General features: G+C 30.9%; 1 protein-coding gene across 1 annotated transcript in view; it reads right to left on the reverse strand.

The window, feature by feature from the left end:
* The window catches only part of LOC110460410 (titin homolog), a 110,022-nt gene that overhangs the window by 8,077 nt on the left and 81,330 nt on the right, over positions 1–20,615 (reverse strand). The window contains exons 24-33 of the mRNA XM_021513286.1: positions 20,031–20,172; positions 18,878–18,964; positions 15,762–15,785; positions 14,302–14,451; positions 13,188–13,259; positions 11,355–11,560; positions 9,666–9,824; positions 9,293–9,301; positions 5,726–5,740; positions 2,690–2,707 (exon numbers count right to left, since the gene is read on the reverse strand). Coding sequence (XP_021368961.1) covers positions 2,690–2,707; positions 5,726–5,740; positions 9,293–9,301; positions 9,666–9,824; positions 11,355–11,560; positions 13,188–13,259; positions 14,302–14,451; positions 15,762–15,785; positions 18,878–18,964; positions 20,031–20,172 — 882 coding nt within the window. The remainder of the gene's footprint in view (positions 1–2,689; positions 2,708–5,725; positions 5,741–9,292; positions 9,302–9,665; positions 9,825–11,354; positions 11,561–13,187; positions 13,260–14,301; positions 14,452–15,761; positions 15,786–18,877; positions 18,965–20,030; positions 20,173–20,615) is intronic.

The raw sequence follows: 20,615 nt of genomic DNA on the forward strand, positions 1-20,615 counted from the left end.
TGACTTCAATATCTAGATATTTGTATATGTTATATTACAGAGTAAATATGTACAATTTTTTTTTAATGTTTTTCTTTTCAAAATTATTCCATTTAAGCTAACTATATAATAATATACTGCATAATGTACGAGTCTCTTGAGCGAGTGCATTTTGCTCTAATAGTGATAAGTTTTTGTTCAAATAATATATATAACATAATCTACAGGCACCACTTCCTCAATATAACAGGTTCTGATATGCTTATATGCTTATCTGTATAAAAAACCTATTGCATTAACTACTTATTACCATGTAAAATAACGTCTCCTAATACTGCTATAGGTTTCATTACTCGAAACTAATTTTTAAAGACAATTTCAATAATGACAAGATCTTCATCTACATTTGAATTATGAGAAAAACAAACTACAGAGTCAACAGTGGACAACCAAATCTATTTGTTTTAATTATATTTTAAAGAATGACTTACTAGAAACTCAAAATCTAATCCATGATAAAACCTTAAGACTGGGTAACACATAAATAATGTATAATTCTTAACTACAGTCATCAGGGAGATGCATTGGGCCATAGTGGTCAACCTATAAACCCCCAATGAGGGGGAGATCTCTCATTCCACATTTTAAATGAGAGAAAAAGTGCATGAAACATGACTGAAACTGCTTTGCTCAATTTATCTTTCCCTTTTTATGTATCAAAATAACTCCAAAAAGCAATCATTTGATTCAGACACACCTGTTATGATCATTACACAAATCCTGCCGTACAAAGGAGATCATTTGACTACAGAATATCGATTTTGAGTTTGTCTGAGTTTGGACTTGAATGAGGGAGCTTCGAGGGAGATTGGTAAATTAAGGTCAAAATGAGTGAGTCGCCCTCCTAATGAGGGATAGTTGACAGTTATGGTGGGCTCTAATATGGATCTGTACAGTAAATATGTATTCACCAGTAATTTGATAGGAACTAAAATTGTAAGCCATAGGCTAACTAGTACCCAATGCCCCAATAAAAAAGAAATTATCAGAAAAGGGGCATAACTCCAATACAAATTGAAATGAAGAAAAAATACTTCACAACTATCTATGGTACCTTCATGTGTACAAAATTTCATAAAGAAACTGCTCTAAGTAGAAGGTATGTAGCAGTAAATTTAATGAAATTTCAATAACAAATTATAAAAGTAAAATTGACTGGTAATTTTTAAATGTATCCAGGTTCTTCAAAACTGGTTGAGAAGTGAAGTTGCGATGTGTCAGACAAATTGAACAGACAAATGGACCCTCTGATTCTAGTATAGTATATTTCCCTTTCTTTACTGTCGGGGATATGGTAATTTCTGAAATAACTAATATTAGTATGTTTTTATGTACTCTGGTTTAAATATACTTGTTACACTTCGATGGTGCATCACTAAAAGAACATCTGTAATCTGTTACGCAGTGGCAAGTACGAAATCAAACTTTAATTTAGAGTGAGTATTCGTGGCTGAATTTCAGCGGAAACATCTGTTAATAATACATTTTGAAAAATACAGTGTCTGTAAGTTTAATACATGTTATTGTTTTCAGTGCCGGTCATCAAGCACACACGGCAAGTGAAGCCAATGCACTTTCTAATACGTCAAAACAGCTGCTGCAACTGAAGTAAGCATCAAACATGTCCCTGCAGTGATTAACAATTGTGATGCATTTCAGCATTGCCAACAAATAATAAATATCAAGCAATGGTGCAAAGTTAAAGCAGATATCCACAGTGTAAACCAACTGAAACTAAATGAGTATTTACAGACTAAAATATGTGACTGTTTCATCTCAAGACGTCATCGGTCAAAGTTGCCACGAGTGAAATGAAATAGCATACAAAGCATAATTTAAGACAGTGATTTTTCTTTCCACAGGGGTTGTGACTTTTCAGCTAGGAGAAATATTGCATTATTTTTTTTATTATTGGAAAAAAAGAAAATTGAGATAATTGGATTTTTTTTTTATACTATCATGATGAAATCAGTTCATTCATAACACTTTATTCACCCCTCCCTGATTATAGAAAATTTGTTTTGTCATGATTTTTAAAAATTAGATTCTTCAAGAAAAACACTGCTTTTAAATATCACCTTAAAAATCACTGCAGTGGGCCTAATTATACCTGGTAAAAAGGCTTCATGAAATGTGTGTTGTTCAAACTGGTATTTACTTTAAAGATTTATTATAAAAAGATTATTAAAAAAAAACGATTTTAAATACAGCGAATTTGCAAATTGAAATCCATTTGTTTTCGCCTGAACAATTACACCATTAATATTTATTCATATTTGTTTTTTAAATGTAACTCTCCATATAATGTTGATACATATTTCATTTTTATGATTTCTAGTAAAAGAACCTGTTTTGAAAAAGCTGACTGCACATTCTTTTTAAAAGACGGCCTCCTTTAGGCTGGAACATGTCAGCACTGTAGATAGAGTCAAAGAGTTATAATTTTAAACAGGACCAAGTGATGTTAGAATAAATATCAGGTCTAAAAGACAGTATCACTCAAGAGTGCTTAACAAATCAAAAGTAGCTTAAAAATAAACAAAATAGTGATCCAAGTTCTGAGAAAAACACACATATGTTGGCTTCTGGCTTATAAAGCTCTAGCTGCAAATAATAGAATAATGTTCTGTGCAGGTTCAAGCAAATTTACCTTCTGTTTCTTAACCCTCTTTATTTTTAAGGCATTAAAATAAACAAAAAACATGCAGGTAAACAATGCGGCATTAAAATTGACTTCACCTTGGCAACAAACACTCTAGCAATATTAAAATGAAAATGATATACATTGCAAATAAATTCCATGTATGATATTGAATCAATTGTGCAAGAAATAAAATAGCATTTATAATTAAATACTTGCAAAATTACGTGAAAAAAAGTATATATCATAGAATAAAATTTCATAATATACAATATTATATAAGGAATATGTAATATTTAAAATGAATTAATACAAAGCACATCAAATTTAGATTGATTTTTTAATAAAATACAGTGAAAATTAACATCCTGTTTCAAAACATATATTTCTGTGATAAAGATGAGTAAATTTAATGAATGATATGAACGCTACACATATGAATTGTATTTCATGGCGGTCAAATGGTGATTAATAAGACAAAAAAACAGTCTAAAACCCACAGGAGACCCAATATTAGCATCAAGGCAGATCAAAGAATTCTCGTTTTTCAGTGTACGTAATAAATAGAGCAACATGACGACATTTTAAATATGTTAACAAAAATAATTAAAAAATGGGTCTATGAATAAAAAATATCACAGCCTGGATCAGTAACACATGGTTAGCTTAAATGTTTAATCTCAATTATTATTATAATAATTGAAATCTATATATGAAAATTTGCATGGATCAGGATTTTAAATAATCTTTTAAAACATGTAAACTTTGGAATTTACAACCTGTTAACTCATCACCCCAGAAGACACATTTGAACTCTTCCAGTTAAAAGGTTGGAATAGTTCATTATGAAATTTCAGGGGTGAATGAGTTAAGCTGAGGATGCTACAAACAACTATGTCTTTAGATTAACTGCTACACAACTACTGGACATGGATCAAATATCCAAAGAAATTTACACAGAACATGAAAAATTAGAGGAAAGATAATTTGATTAGAAAATCTTAGCCAAGCAAAATTCACTTCCTTATGCTTGTAATTTACAGATATAGCAACTTTTGCATCAATTTCAAAAAATTCTTTGTTAAAATGACCATGTATTGATATCTTCCTGTCTTTTAGTAATGATGTATCTAATTGATATACAGTAAAACCTTGTTATACTGCCACCATTTGTCCAACTAAATTTTGCGTTATAAAGGGGTCTGGCGATAAGTTGAGGGAAATATATATAGGACTTCTTAATGAATGGAGAAAAAGGACATTGAAATATGGTGACAGTAAAAACACTTAGTGATGAGTTGAAGCAAATGTAAAGAAGAATTTGAAAGAAAATTAGCAAAAAAGGACATATTGGGGCAGTAAAGAGATTTCAAATGAAACTAAGGGCATTATATTGAGGGTTAATATGTACCAGCTTACTGAATTTTTTGGTAATTATGTTTCCATACTTTATAACTGATATATGACACAATAGAATAGAGTAATTTGTTTACTATATTTATCTGACCATATTGTTACAGACATAGGCATATTAGGCCACCATTAACATTTTTTGTTTGGGTAACCTGACCAAGTTTTTTTTTTATCTGGGAAGGAAGGTACATTATTGGTAAAATGTTTTCTTTTTCTGACAAAGAAAAAAACATTAGTTTTAATTAACTCTAATCAGTAGAGTCAGTCAACAGAAATAATGCGTCCATTTTGTTTCATTAACTTGACACAGTCACATAAGCAATCGAAATATCCTCTATTTATAAATGTCAGTTAAACAATATGGGAACTTCATTACATTTGGATTTTATATAAAAATATATTGCAGTAGAATCAATCAATAAAATTCAGATTGTTTTTCCTGGATCAGTCGTATTATGCCAAACATACTTAATTTTTATAGAGAAATTACGCCAAACATACTTATTTTTTATTGAGACCGTAAGACGTATAGGTTGCTATATCTGCATAATATATAATATAAAAAACTATAATAACCACCTTTCCCCAAGTCTAAAATGTGAAAAAAATATAAATAATTAAACCCCTTTAACCAAGTTTTATTAATAATGTTGCTTCAAAGACAGGTTTAAGTAGGTTTCCTATCGCTGGCACATAAAATCACTGGCCTTAACCTTGGTAAATACCTATATTTTTAATTGACACACTACAACATTTTTTCAGTTTTATGTATTGAGAAATTTTAAATTTCCAAACAGTAATATTGAATCATATTTTTATTTTATTTTTTTATGACAGCACAAGAAAAGGGCTTCTTACTTAAAATCGCAATTGAAATTATCTGAGTCGAGGGTATTGAATACTGACTAAGTACACAAGTCTTAACCTTATTTATTAACTAATTGCTATTTAGCGTATCATTATTTTCACTGGTTCTAACTATCGCAGTTCTGTTCCTGGAACAAAATTGGAGGAGTACAAGTTCCATGCAACACTGCTGACAGTCAAACGTGCTTACTAAATCTCTCTCTCTCTCTCTCGCTCTCTCATACGGACAATACATTCATGACAATCGTAACTCATTCATTTTATTCAGGTCGAGCATAAAGTGCAAATAAAACATGATTAATATTGGTGCTGTACAGAACTTGAAATATTTTTTTCAAAATGAAAAGCTTAAATATATCAATTTTTGCAACCTAAAAACGATATGAGGTCCTCAACAATGCTTTTTTGGACACAATGTTTTCCTTAATATATTCTCTTACTAAAATATTTCTTTCAGAACTTAGAAATATTAGTATAATTTTTCAGAATATTATTTTGGGAACGTTAAAAGTAATTGATGTACAGGTAACTACTTCAACCGTTAATTAAGATGAAAGTAAATTTTATAGTAATTAAAGTAAATGAGTAATTAATTATTAAAGAAAGTATGGATTTCTATAGTTTTTAAAAGAAAGAATTCTGAAAAAAGAAATAATTTATATTATTTTCTAAGTTAAATCTACAAAAAAATAAATGGAATGTTTAATAATAAATTATACATGCAAATTAAAATTATAAAATGCATTAATTAGGTGAATTGTTTACCTGTTTCTTCTGTTTCTGTAGCCAGCCGAAGGAACAAAACAATAATACATTTATTTTTGATAAATATATTTATCATAATTTACAGTTTATATACTTCTTCTCTGGTGTAGGAATTTCAAGGCCAAGCCTAAAAATGCTTGTATCCTTAATATAGTCATGTGTGACCTTAAGGATCCCTGTCCCACTGCACTGCAGTTTTCCTTATATGCAGTTACCTCCCCTTAACTTCCCTTTGTATATAACTGTAGCAAATTTGAGCGTTGACCAGGTAGCTCAACTGGTAACAGTAACAGTATAATGATAATAATAAACAAGTCCAGGGTTTGAATCCCCCTCTTGCCCCTCTAATATTTTTACAATCAAGACACTCTTGTTGAATTAAAAAAAATCATCTTTATTGTTTTTCATAGAAACACCTGAAGGTATGGTTTTCTTTCCAGAAATGATTTATCAAGGTTATAGTAATGCCGGAAAAGGCAGTTTCCAACACTTAGTTACATTTTTTTGCAGTGGTACAGGGATCCTTAAACTAATATATTTTTACATACCTTGATTTTTTTATATATTATTAATTATGATAAGTTTGGTGCAACATCTTTCAAGAAATATAAATTTTTGATTTAACATGGTCATATAAAATTCTAGAATAAAAACTTGAGATATTTTTTTTCATATAAACATCAACAAATTTAAATCATTTTTAAATATTCATTCAATGATCATATTATATACAAATAATTAAAAAAAAATACCTTTCAATTTTATTTTAATCCAGAAATGGATTGCTTAAATATAAATTGAATTAAAATTCTTCCAGAATAAAATATATTATATTGCTAAAGCAAACCTTAAATTAATCAAATCCATTATCATACAGAAAATAACTTAATTCAAAAGACTAAAATAAATCTTTTGGCTACATATATAGTGAAAAGCTTAATTTAATATTTGATATATCTTCTAAATATTTACTGAATTTCTAACAAGAATCTACATCCAATGTATTAACTATTACTAGTGACTATCAATAAAAATTGTACAATATCTATTTTGCACATCTACAAAACATGAAAAAGTTAAAACAAAAAAAAATCACTTCATATTTAATCCCTAAGTAACCAAGGGCATATATTTAAAATAGTATTGAAAATAAAACCAAACCTGCAAGATTCAGGTCTAGACATCACAAAAAAATATTTTTAAAAACAAATTTTCAAAATTAGTAACTGCTAAATCTTACTAACAAATATCAAAAATACTGACTGTGAATTCATAAAAAGGGATATAATTGGCCTTTTTACTGTAACATAACAAATGGTATCTAAAAGTTGTTCCCATTTTTACATACCTTTTTTTTCATTTTATACAAATTCTTAGTTTTCTTAAATTATCTAAATATTACTATAAGTATATGATATTGTAATCTATATGCCTATCAAAACAAATGATTTCATCAGAGCTATCAGAATAAACAGATGTCTATTCATTAAGGTGTATAATGTCAAAAAACAAAACTGTGCTACTATCCAAGAATATGTTAATGAATTGTCAAAGTTTTTTTTTTTTTTTTTTTAAATATATTATCCATCAAGCAAAAGCTTAAAATATTTGTACAACTTCAATTTGGTGATTTTAAAATTTGATTTCAGTTTTAACTTTTTAATTAAATAAATAACATAACACCAAACTTTTACAGGAAACTAATTACATTAAGTCTTATTTTTAAGATATTTAAATTCAAGACCCTGCATGCAAAGATGTTTTGGTTTCAGATGAATGAAAAATCTCTGAAACAAATCTAGTGGAAGTCATCATCTACAAAGCTAAAACAAATGACAACAAAATCTAGACAAGTAATAAAAATCTAGACAAGTAATAAAAGTCTCCTGTGAAGACCAAACATCAGAATGCTCTAGGCTAGAAAGTCACACTGTTAACATGTGAAAGTTGTGGACGTTGGTTTATACATTAGAGAAAGACATGTGAACAACTGTACATATATATATATATATAGGACGGTGAAAGTTATCCACATCGTAGATTAACACATTATATATTCCATCTTTGCGTATTGCAGAGTTATCTTCTCTTGGGAGCAGGTATTGATTGTTACGTCATTGATTTGTGCGAGAAAATTACGTCGTTTTCTCGAAAATTGATGACGTTACTCTCACAAACAAGTGACGTAACAATCAACCCCTGCTCCCAGGAGAAGATAACTCTGCAATACGCAAAGACGAAATATGTGACATTTTGGTATTTTTTTTTATTAATTAAAAATAAAGAAAAAATGGTTGATGTGGAGGTTTCATCATGTCTACAGTTGAAATTTACAATTGTTGAGATAAAAATGTTTATGTGGCCGGTCGCAGTAAAACATCTGTTTATTGTAAACTTACAAATATTATTTTCTATTCACACAATTTGTTACCAGTTCATTTCTCCCACTACATTTTCTTTAATAGAAGATCTTTATTTGCAAGTATTAATACATTTTTTCCTTGAAATAAACCCTTTATCTTGTAAATGTTAGTATTTTTTCTGCAGCAATCCTCTATTTTGTAAACTTTGTAAATGGCTTGAGATAAATTCTTTCTAATTTTTCTGATTACAATCCCTGTATTTTGTAGATGTTATAATTTATCTGGAGATAAACCGTGTATATATTAGTGATTATAATTTATCTGGTGATAAATCCTGTATCTATTAGATGTTATATTCTATCTGGAGATAAACCCTGTATTTATTTGATGTTATAATTCATCTGGTGATAAACCCTGTATTTATTTGATGTTATAATTTATCTGGAGATAAACAATGTATTTACTAGATGTTATAATTTATCTTGAGATTAACCCTTTATTTCGTAGATGTTATAATTCATCTGGTGATAAACTCTGTATTTATTACATGTTAAAATTTATCTGGAGATTAACCCTGTATTTCGTAGATGTTATAATTTATCTAGAGATAAAACCTGAATTTATTAGATGTTGTAATTTATCTGGAGATAAACCACATATTTATTAGATGTTATAATTTACCTTGAGATTAACCCTGTATTTTGTAGATGTTATAATTTATCTTGAGATTAACCCTGTATTTTGTAGATGTTATAATTTATCTTGAGATTAACCCTGTATTTATTGATGTTATAATTTATCTGGAGATAAACCCAGTATTTTGTAAATGTTATAATTTATCTGGTGATAAACCTGTATTTTGTAAATGTTATAATTTATCTGGTGATAAACCCTGTATTTTGTAAATGTTATAATTCATCTGGTTATAAACCCTGTATTTTGTAAATGTTATAATTTATCTGGTGATATCCCTGTATTTTGTAAATGTTATAATTTATCTGGTGATAACCCAGTATTTATTAGATGTTATAATTTATCTGGTGATAACCCTGTATTTTGTAAATGTTATAATTTATCTGGTGATAACCCTGTATTTTGTAAATGTTATAATTTATCTGGTGATAAACCTGTATTTTGTAGCTGTAACTGTAGACATGATTGTTAATATACAGGGAGGACTGTCACATGTTATAAGGAGAATTACCTTTCCTCTCTGTAATAAGAAAACAGTTTCATCATTAAAATATTTGTACCTTAAATCCTAACATTTCAATAAATGTAATCGTGGCGTAAAAATGCTGTAATTTAAAAGACTAATACCTCATTGTTATTCAGAACTTGCATGCATTAAATAAATAAACTATACTATTACTGAAAACAAGAGACATATATAACAGAAAATAGATAAAAGATAAAATTCTGTGTTAGTTCTTCCTTAGATCTTTTCACCACAATGGGCCACATGTTGGACCGAATAACTGGAAACTAAACATGCAAAAAATATTTCTAAAATTGAATAAAAATAGGACATGCCATTGAACGAGATTTGAATTAAAATGAAGTAATGTATAACTTACATCTTCCTCATCGTCCTCATTCTCTGTCTCCGTGTTATCATCGTACGATGGGAGCGACGGTAGAGATCGTGGAATGGGTTCTGGTGACGGAGAGTCCCGTACAATGTTGAATTCAAAGTCAGACTCCTCCTCCGACTTGTAGGAATCTAAGATGGACTCCTGTGGGTCAAAGGTCAAAGAGTCAAATGTCGCAAGATTACAAGAGTGAACGGTTAACACATACACATTAGAAAGTTCAATCAAGCAATCTATACAAATCTTCAAAGAATCAACCAATGATCTGCTGCGGGATAAAAATTGACATTGAAGTTGACCGTTTCTGAAACGTTCGTGTTTATAATACAAAGTTTGCCGATAGGTTTGATACATTTCATTTGTAAGAAGTTCATTCTTTTAGTAATCTATTTTTAAAATTATCATTATTTTCTGTAAAAAACACAAGGCAGGCTGGTGCAGTGATGTGCTATCTTTCCTGTAATCTCATCAAAAAAATTAGTCTGAAAGTTGATGTGATTTTTTAAATAATTCTAAAATAATTTCAAAAGAATTCTGGTAAGTAATTATGACAAACTAAAAATAGCATTATTGTTGTCATATGATCAACTCATAGAATTGGATACAAGAGATGTCTTGCGGCAACAGCAGTTAAAAAAAAACACCACATAGAGGACAAATTCATTATAAAAATGTATTTAGTTCAGTTTCTTTTGTTAAACTCTACTATTCTGTATAGAAGAGGGATTTTACAGGACCATTTAGGGCCAAATTTCAGCCCCGAATCTCAAAAGGGGAAATGAGTGATATTTTCCCCAAAATTTTCTCCAAATCTTTAAACAAAAGTATATAGATTATTTTTCTAACTTTCATTTATTATGATCTTAATGCTTTAGATAATAATTTGTAAAAATATCAATACTTGGTACAATAAATAAATTCCCAATTTGAAATACTTTCACCCAATTTCCCAATTCCATAGTCACCAGCCCCAATCCCAAATAGCGAAAACAAAAAGATCCATAGAAAAATATACTAGCATTCTCCAAATTTCTGTCTGAAGTTTTGGAAGGTTTAACTTTGATACAACCTTCACAGTTTATATACGTGGGTCACTTCTTTATCAAATAAGTGTTTGTTTTTACTTTAAACTGTGGCTCAACCAACAAACACGTTGCTGAATGTGATGAAGACAGAAGAGTGACACACTTAGAGAGAAACCATGTCTGTATGTGCAGACGACAAACACGTACAAACTCCATTTTCAGATCAAACGTGAATGACCTTGAAACCACAAAACAATTAGTACCTTTGACTTTGCTTTCTTCATATTAAAATCAATACTTTTAAAAATAGACTTTCTCTGAAATAAAGATATGGCATTACATCATTGATGCACATTTCATAAACCTTTTTCTGAAAATTTAATATCAAGACTAAAAATTTCAATGAAAATCCCTGGAGATTTACTTATTATTATTTACTTATTAGAGTAGGTGTTATTATAAATCCAAATGGGGAAGCACATTTGGAACCTCAATATTTCCGACATAGATTATTCCAGCAGAATATAAGGGCCACAAAAATAGACTAAGCTCATTGAGTTATGTATGTTGACCTCAATTTCTTATATAGATTTTAATAAAAATAAATATAATTTATATTAATGTAAACTTTCCTGATAAATAAACTCACCCGCTCAGACTCAGCATCAGATTTGACCTCAGGTGGGGGTGGGGTTGGTTCTTTAGGGGGTGGTGGGGGAGTTGGCTCTTTAGGAGGCGGTTCTGGTTCCTTCTCCTCTTCTTTCTTAGCCTTGCCTTTCCCTTTGCCCTTTTTTGGTTTCTCTTTCGGTTTCTTGAGAGGTGGGGAAGCTTTTGTTTTTTTCTCCTTGGGCTTTCCTAAAGAATTTATAGCCAATGCTTCAGTACACCACAAGAAACACACAGAACAAAAACGATGACATGATTTTGGTTTGTCGATATTTTTCTGAGACTAATAACACAGAATATTTACTAGGTACAATGCAGAATTGTAGTGTACAAAATTTTCGGTATCAATTAAATCACAGAATTTTTTCTGTGCACTAAGAATGGACTTTCGTTTCATAATGCTGGTTATGTACATTTGTGTTTAAAACACATGCAAAATAATATAATATAATAATATTTTGCTATCTACAATGAGTTCATCGCGAATATGGACATAAGTTGACAACAAACCATAGGTAACTATTACATGTGAAAGAAGAAATTAACACTTTGCGAACATGGATTTTACTGGTGAATATTTGACTTGACGAAAGTATCCCGGTATACAGTATAATATTCCGTCTTTTCGTATTGCAGAGTTATCTGCTCTTGTGAGCAGGTATTGATTGTTACGTCATTGGTTTGTGTGAGAAAATTATGTGGGTTTCTCAAAATTTGATGACTTTACTCTCACAAACAAATGACGTAACAATCAATACCTGCCCACAAGAGAAGATAACTCTGCAATACGCAAAGACGGAATAGACACTCGAAAAAATAAAACAGTGTTACATGTACCAGGAATAGATAGGTAGACAACCAGTTATATATAGATAACAGTTAAGTTTTTACAGAAGTGAATTAAAAAGAAATCTTTGAGATATTAATTTAGTATAATACACAGAAGGAATCACACATACCACTTTGAGAATAATTTTACACATGGTCCATACAAACCCATATCGCCCTCAGGCTCAGTCAATAGACGTACAAATCATAGGTTATTTAGACAGAAGGAATATCTAATGTAACTTTTGATATTGAAGCAAAATCATTTTTCTCATTTTTCTAGCAGATATAAAACAATTCCAATTTTAATTATTTCAAGATTTTCAGATTATATTATTAAGATGCCTTAATAAAATTGTGATCTTTTATTAAAATTATCAAAATTATAGAAATTGTTAATTTATCAAGAGAGCTCAATTTGTCAAAATGAGAAAATGATTTTGATGAGAAAGGATGGAAAGTGATTAACAAATAAATATATAGAAATGAATTTTAACACTGTAACACAAGCTATTTATTTGCATTTAAATTTAAACTGGTATTTCAGCCAAATCCAAGTGAAAAAACTACACTGAATTAACTGACCCATCATGCCATTTACCATAAATAGTCAGAAGAAATCATGTTTAAATTGCTTTTTTCTCTCTATTTCTTCATTTGTGTTATATGGACATGATATTTTTGATTGTTTGTAAGGAAATAATTTACAAAGAAGACAATTAGGAATTTGCAACAAAACATTCAAAAGTAGAAATTAATTACTTTTATACAAAATATTGGCCCAAATTCATTAATGATATTGAAAAAAAAATAATACTAATACTGATATTGAAGAGGATTTGATTCCTTTTAGCAGAAACATTATAAACCTTGTTTACAGTGTAAGTGAAGACAGGTGAGACAGACGTCCCTACAAACAGTGAGAGTTAGTTATGTGCTCTACTGGAGCATGCCCGAGGAGACACAGGCAGTGCTAGAGTTGTCTCACCCTTCTCCTTCTCTTTATTTGCGGGTAATTTTCCAAAAAGTTTTTCCAACTCTCCTTTGAAATTGGGTTTGCCTAAAATATCAAAAAGCTGTAATACTGAGAAGGTGTTTTTATCTTTTAAACCAACCAGGACAGTTATCTCTCCTTTGTGATAATACATTTTTGTAAAGATAAGATTTCAGTTTTTTGGAAATCTTGATCCACAATATATATTTCTTAAAAATTAAACAAGTGATTCAAATATCACAAGGAGCAAATGAAGTTTGGATTGGATATTTTTTTAAACATTTTTACATCATCAACTTGTTATTGATTGTATACCAGGTTTTTAAGTTTTACAGTATGGAGTAATATTCAGTAAATGTTTTCATGGATTTGAATCAATACTCAAGTCAATCTACAATTCGTCAAATTTTCTGGAAAAGAAGGCCCTAAATCCGAAGAAAAACAACGAAAGATCCTGAAACATAATGCAAATTCAGGCATTAGAAAATTAACTGATAATTCAAACACGATTTTTACTGAAACAGAAATCAAGAGAACACTGTGATTAGTGGAAAAGAAACAGACATCAATTATTGTGATACAAAATCAATCTGAAACAAAAGCATGCATACAAAATTAAAATGGCCACAGAATGCATGTGATTGACCAATGGTCATTGAAATAAATCAAAAGTATTTTACAGAGAATTAGATTCAAATTTCGAAATGATTGAATTAAATGTGTCAAAAGGCTATGTGACTCAAAAAGTTTATGTTTATTAAAGTATAATGACAATTGTGAAAAGCCAATATTGCAAATATTCAAGTTCTGTTTTAAAAGTGCAACATCATTATTTGTGTTATCATTTCGCTTTTATAAGCCAATCACAAGTAGTGTACCATTACAGCATTGAAAACATCAACCAATCAAAAGTTGTGAAACATATTTCAGTTTTGCAATCAACAAATCAGAAATTGTGAAACACATTCCAGTTTTGCATTCATTAGCTGATGAGAAAAAGTGTAACATTCGAGCTTTGCAATCAATATTAGCCAATCAGAAAAAGTGTAGCAGTTCAGCTTTGCAATCAACAGCCAATCACAATCCAGAGCTTTGAGTGCCAGCTCACCATCCTCAGCAATGGGAGCTAACTCTTCCTCCTGCTGTGGTGGATTAACCACAATTTTTTTCGGCTCCTCTTTCTTTTTTGGTGGTTCAGGCGCTTTTTTAGGAGGAATTTCAGCCTTTTTACCTGGCATTTCCGATTTCTTTTTGGGAACTAAAAGTTTACCATAAATTTATTTCTCAGATATTTCTTAACTTATCTACATTATTTGCATACACAATTTACATATCATTTAAATACATCATTATGCTCATGTCCTATAGTCAATAAGCTTTATTAGCATAATGACATGTAAATGATTCCTATTTTGTCTTTAAATATCATTTTAAAATACCTCAAGAGTTGTTTTCATACATTTTTACAGAAACTTTTTCAGATTGTAAGTTGAATATAATCTTTCCTTTTAGCAACTGGATATTTTGTAAATAGTTTTATAATTAATTTCATCAAAATACAACTACAACCCCATACTTAAGGATCAATGAGAGATACAAAATTAACAAGTACAAGGGAGACAACTTCAAAGATTAAAGTATAGATAAGAGATAACTAGAACCTTCCAGTAACAGATGCATACATTATTTTTCACATTATACAGGCAATATGTTGAGATCATAATATTTTTGATATGGTACATGCTGTAATACTTTGATTTTTCTCTCAAAATAAACTTGAAAAAAAGTTATCAATGATGAATTTCTCAAAGGTGCCATTTTGTCCTCGATTGGGAACAATTTAGTACAGGCATAAGTGGCCAAAAGTTCAGTCCTAAGTATCCCTGTCCTTAAATAATAATTGAAGAATAAAATACTGACACAGATGACAACATTCTGATGATAAGGAGTGTGTGGAGGGACCACTTCTGATTGTGAACAAGTATGTGCTCAGAAAGCCATTTTAAAGTGATCCAATTCTTTGTAAAATTATTCAAGACAACATTTTACAAGTGCAGACATATTTGCTTTCATGTGAACTCATAGTGATCTGTACAAAAACAGCACTTCTTACAATCAAACTGAATGAAAACTATGCACGTAGAGTAAGATTATAAGGTCAAGGTCAAGGTCAAGGGGTAAAGTCAGAGTTCAAGGTCGTACCAATCAGTATCAGGTCAAAGTCATGTTGGTAAGTGTAGTTGATGGTTTGTATAACAAAAAAAGGTCCAAACTGTCATTGGGTATGTCTTGATGATGAGTCAAAAGGTCAAGGTAAACTGTTTCATTTCAATCCCTTATAGATAAGTTTAAAGGTCAAAGGGCATGAACATATACTGTCAAGGTTATAAATACAAACTCATGATGGCTGGATCACAACAACAACTTTGTAAAGGGTACAACATAAACGTGAAGGCAATAAAAGGTCACTTCCTCAAGGTCACGATAAACAGGTGAAAATCATAATGAATATGCACAGACAGGAAACCAGTGTAGATCACACAACTGATGTCAGTGTATGCCACTTACTTTCTGGTGTAGGTTCTTTTTCTTCTGATGTACAAAATTTAACACAAAAATAGAATGAATTGGTTGGTATGTGGTAGAGCTGTTGTATTTAAGACCGGTGAAATAGGGACAGTCATGCCCTAACTAGAACCAGTTATAATGAAAACTAAATTCACAGCTTTTCAGAGGGAGATTTTTACCTTACCCTATATGAAATGTAAATATAGTTGGGATTGCAAGGTTTGACGACGCTATAAACTATTCTCTATCAGTACCAAGATTTCACTTCATCTATAATAGATTTGATTATTATTTCATACTGTAGTTCAATTCATTCCATTCCATGGAGCAATATCTGAATTAGTTTAAATTAAAATTATGGCAATTAAAAATATAGTCCATCATGTATATTTATGTTACATAAAAAATTAAAGCACAAAATATACAATAATGTAATACAGTACTGATCCAGCAATAAGCCCATGTCTGGCAATAAGCCAATGCCTGGTAATAAGCCCATGCCTGGCAATAAGCCAGTCCATATTTATTGCAGTAAAGTTGCTATAGAAATACCAACAAATACAACATCCTTGCCCTGTAATAAGCCCACCAGTACTTTCTGTCAGAGATTATGTGTTTGCCCCCCTGGGCTTATTGCAGGATAAATATGGTGAAACAACAGAATGTGAGTAAAGCCAATCTGACAATCCACAACATAGTTGAGTATTACTGGGTTATTATTAGTGTTAGATATATACAAACAGTGACCTTAGTAAGCAATTCCAACTTTCAGTTTAAATCCTATTTATAGCAGTGCGAATGGAGGGGGTTTTACCTTCCCGGCCCTTTCACAAGCTGGAACTACAATTGCTAACTATTCTCTGTACTTTCAGCATGAACATACACATTTATTCTAATGAAGACATGACAAAAATTCTGATCTTCTGTCACAAGATTTGAACCTTCTATTTTTATTGGGGGTCAGGAGGTCTTATGGTGTCTTCCATAGTCATAACCTAATGGGCCAAACAAAGTTCCTCTTGGTTACACATAATGAAACCAATTAGCTGCATATTCTATTTTAGATGATATCAGGGATCTCAGACAAAGGTGTATGAAGAAAGATGGTATCTAAAGTTTCTGTAGAGATACATGTACGTAGTTTGGAAGATAGAGAAATCAAAATCAATAATTATAGTGTTGGGGTTAGAGTATGGTAGGTGGAGAAGGTATGGAAGGGGGAGATTTGACAAAAAGCAGATATATTTATTAAGGATAGGATAAGTATCCTCTGAGATATCTGGGAATATTCATGCCCAGCAGGTTATGATATTGATACAATCTAGGAATGTATAAGACATGACTTTGTAATATCTGGAGTCTTTAGGGACAGTCTCTTCCCCATCAATAAATCCATTAAGAGCATTTTGAGAACAAGTCCCTACAACCTGAGATGTAGTAGGAGTACCATGACGGGTATTTTGATACAGATTGTGAGTACCAGTCCTTACAACCTGAGATATAGTAGGAGTGCCATGACAGGTATTTTGATACAGATTGTGAGTACTAGTCCCTACAACCTGAGATGTAGAAGGAGTACCATGACGGGTATTTTGATACAGATTGTGAGTCCCCGTACTTACACCCTGAGATATAGTAGGAGTACCATGACAGGTATTTTGATACAGATTGTGAGTACTAGTCCCTACAACCTGAGATGTAGTAGGAGGACCATGAAGGGTATTTTGATACAGATTGTGAGTACTAGTCCCTACAACCTGAGATGTAGTAGGAGTACCATGCCGGGTATTTTGATACAGATTGTGAGTACCAGTCCCTACAACCTGAGATGAGGTAGGAGTACCATGACAGGTATTTTGATACAGATTGTGAGTACCAGTCCCTACAACCTGAGATGAGGTAGGAGTACCATGATAGGTATTTTGATACAGATTGTGAGTACCAGTCCTTACAACCTGAGATGTAGTAGGAGTACCATGACGGGTATTTGATACAGAGTGTGAGTACCAGTCCCTACAACCTGAGACGTAGTAGGAGTACCATGACGGGTATTTTGATACAGATTGTGAGTACCATTTTAGGGCCAGATAGATGATGTGTGGAGTGCTCAACACTTAAAAAAAGGCGGGTATACTTTATGGAGAAAAACCTGTAGGAAAACTTTAAGGTAGGATTTAATTTTCAGTAAATATTTGTAACAATTTCAAAACCTCAGTGCAAAAGCTTTTATAATAAAAAAAATAGAAATAATCCCAAATGATGGATAACAATTTGTTTATCTAATGGAATCAAATGGTCTGAAAAATGTAAAGCATGTGTTGAGCCATGAATCAGCAGGACCGGAAAGTAAAATACAAGGGGAATAACTGTATAGTTAAATAAAAACATTGGTTCAACCACACAAACTTACACAGGTTGTGTAAACGAATTGTTAAACGACATTATAAAACCATAAAGAGGCTGCTATAATCACATAAACAAAAACACTCATGTCTGTTAATGAGACATGACATTATCACATTTCAACCATTTTTAAGTTTTCTCCAAATTCTTTTTTCCGGAATAGTCTCTTTGAAACCAAAAAAATCTGAGAGTAAAAGAAAATAATTCTTTGTAAAAGAGGATTCATTAAGTATAAATGGTTGATGATTTTCTTATAAGCGGAGATAGGCTAGCCCATTTGATTTTGGAGTGTAACAAACTTGTTTGTAACAGCAGAGGTTTTGTTGACTAAATTTGACAACAACCTGTTCCTTAATGAATTGGAAAATATAGCATTATTTGTATTAACATAGGGAAAATATTCCTCAGCACTTTTTAGTTTGGGGAAACAGCCTGAATTTGGCAGTAAAACTGAGCAAAATATCACTGAAAAAGGTGACGACTCATTTGAGTGTAAACATTTTTTTTTAGAGTAAAGAAGACAAGTCTTTAATTCAAGAGTATATAAAAAGAGTATATAAAAGGGAGATAAATAATTTAATTTCAAATCTGGACGAAAAATGTGATAATGTCAAATTGAATTCTCACACCAGTTATGTTACAGAGTTATGTTTGAGTACAAGTCACCACAAGGACAGATATCTCACAGACTGTGAGACGGAAGTATTTCTCACCAGGTTCTGGCGGCTGAGTCGGCTCTTTAGCTGGAGGGTCCACCGGCCCATACAGCTGTTCAAGCTCATTTGTCTGTTTCACTTTGCCTGATAGAACATCAGTGTACACAAGGTTCATACAAATGCAACACACACCTCTTCACCCATCAGTAAAGGTTTGACAGTCAGTACAATATCACAGAGGTATATCTCATTGAGAGATTTGTTTTGATAACTTCACTGTCTTGACGCTACCATCTGTGTAATTCCAGAAGGCCAAATAAAGTAAAACCTGTTTTTCCTGTTTTCTGACCTTTTTTTTGCTATTCTTGATTAATAAACATATATTAAATATTTAAAAATATAAAACCTACGTATATTTTAATGAGAGATGATACAGGAAACACAGTTATTAATTGATTTGGCCTTAACTTCACTGATCTGACTCGCATAATATATACATTTATAATACAAGATATGGTTATTTCTGAACACTGCTCATTAGCAGCTGAAATTAATTATTATTAATGATTTCTCCAGTGTCTTTTTAGTGGTAATTAATTTTCTTGTTCAGACTTCTGAAAAAATTGCCAGAAAAAACAGTCCTCTCTGATGAAAGGCAAAAGCCAATATGCAAAGAATGCATTCAATCTTTGTGATATTACAAAATTCAAAAATCAAACGGACATAATCTGATTCTGAAATGAATAATATGTAATGCTTTTTGAACAATATCAATGTAATTCTAGGGAAGATTAAACATTAGCCACACTTCAATGTAAAAGCACTACAAAACACTATCTTTTCTAAAGCTACAATATTCTATACATAACAAAACGCGTACATGAATTTTGATTTCAACTTTCACATAATTAAGTCCTCTATATATCTTGCAGATTGATTCTTAGTTTTTTTTTATAACAACTTTTTATTTGATTTCCTTATTTCAAACGTGTATCAAAATTCATGTTTTGATCCAAATCACTGCTGGAGACATCAATGTAAAAATTTACTGAAAACTAGAAAAAAAAACTGAAAATTGGAAAAATACTGGAACCTTGAAAAAAATAATGAATATTGGAAAAAAAATGCTGGAACTGGAACAATACTGAAAATTGAAAAATGTACAAAAATACAATTCCTTATATTCCTATCTGGAATCCATGTGACTTACCGACAACAAATTCTTCCCGCTTTTCCAATTCTGACTTTCCTTTCTGCGATGTTGAGTCAGACACCTTGCTCTTCTTGTCCGATACACGACTCTTGGCGCTTCTTGTGCTCTTCTCATCCGTCTTCTTGCTGATGTCTGATTTCTATAACAGGAAATCTTACTTCAAATGTCTTTTGATAACAGAATTGTAACTTAAACAATATCAAATTTCTGCTCATTACAGGTTTCGTCCAACCTTATGGTAAAGATCTGTTCATCATGTGGAAGGTAAAACCGTGTTTATTTTCGTCATCAGGAGATGTAAAACAACACTTTGCCCTATTTCATAAAACCCAACACCAGTCAATATAAAAATAACACTTATCTCCATCAGAAAAAAATACAAAAAATTATTATATTAATACGGAATTTCTTTTAAATTGAAAAAATATATATATTTCTATACTTGTATAGACTTTAAAATAACCAAAATAATATGATATTATTTTTTAAAGTTTTATTTAAACTGGAAAGATTAAAGATTGAAAAAAATAATTCAAAGATAAATTTTTAAAAAAAACATATGCAGAAATATTTCAATTGGCT

Source organism: Mizuhopecten yessoensis, unplaced genomic scaffold, assembly GCF_002113885.1.
Source record: "Mizuhopecten yessoensis strain PY_sf001 unplaced genomic scaffold, ASM211388v2 scaffold10389, whole genome shotgun sequence".
Classification (NCBI taxonomy): Eukaryota; Metazoa; Mollusca; class Bivalvia; order Pectinida; family Pectinidae; genus Mizuhopecten; species Mizuhopecten yessoensis.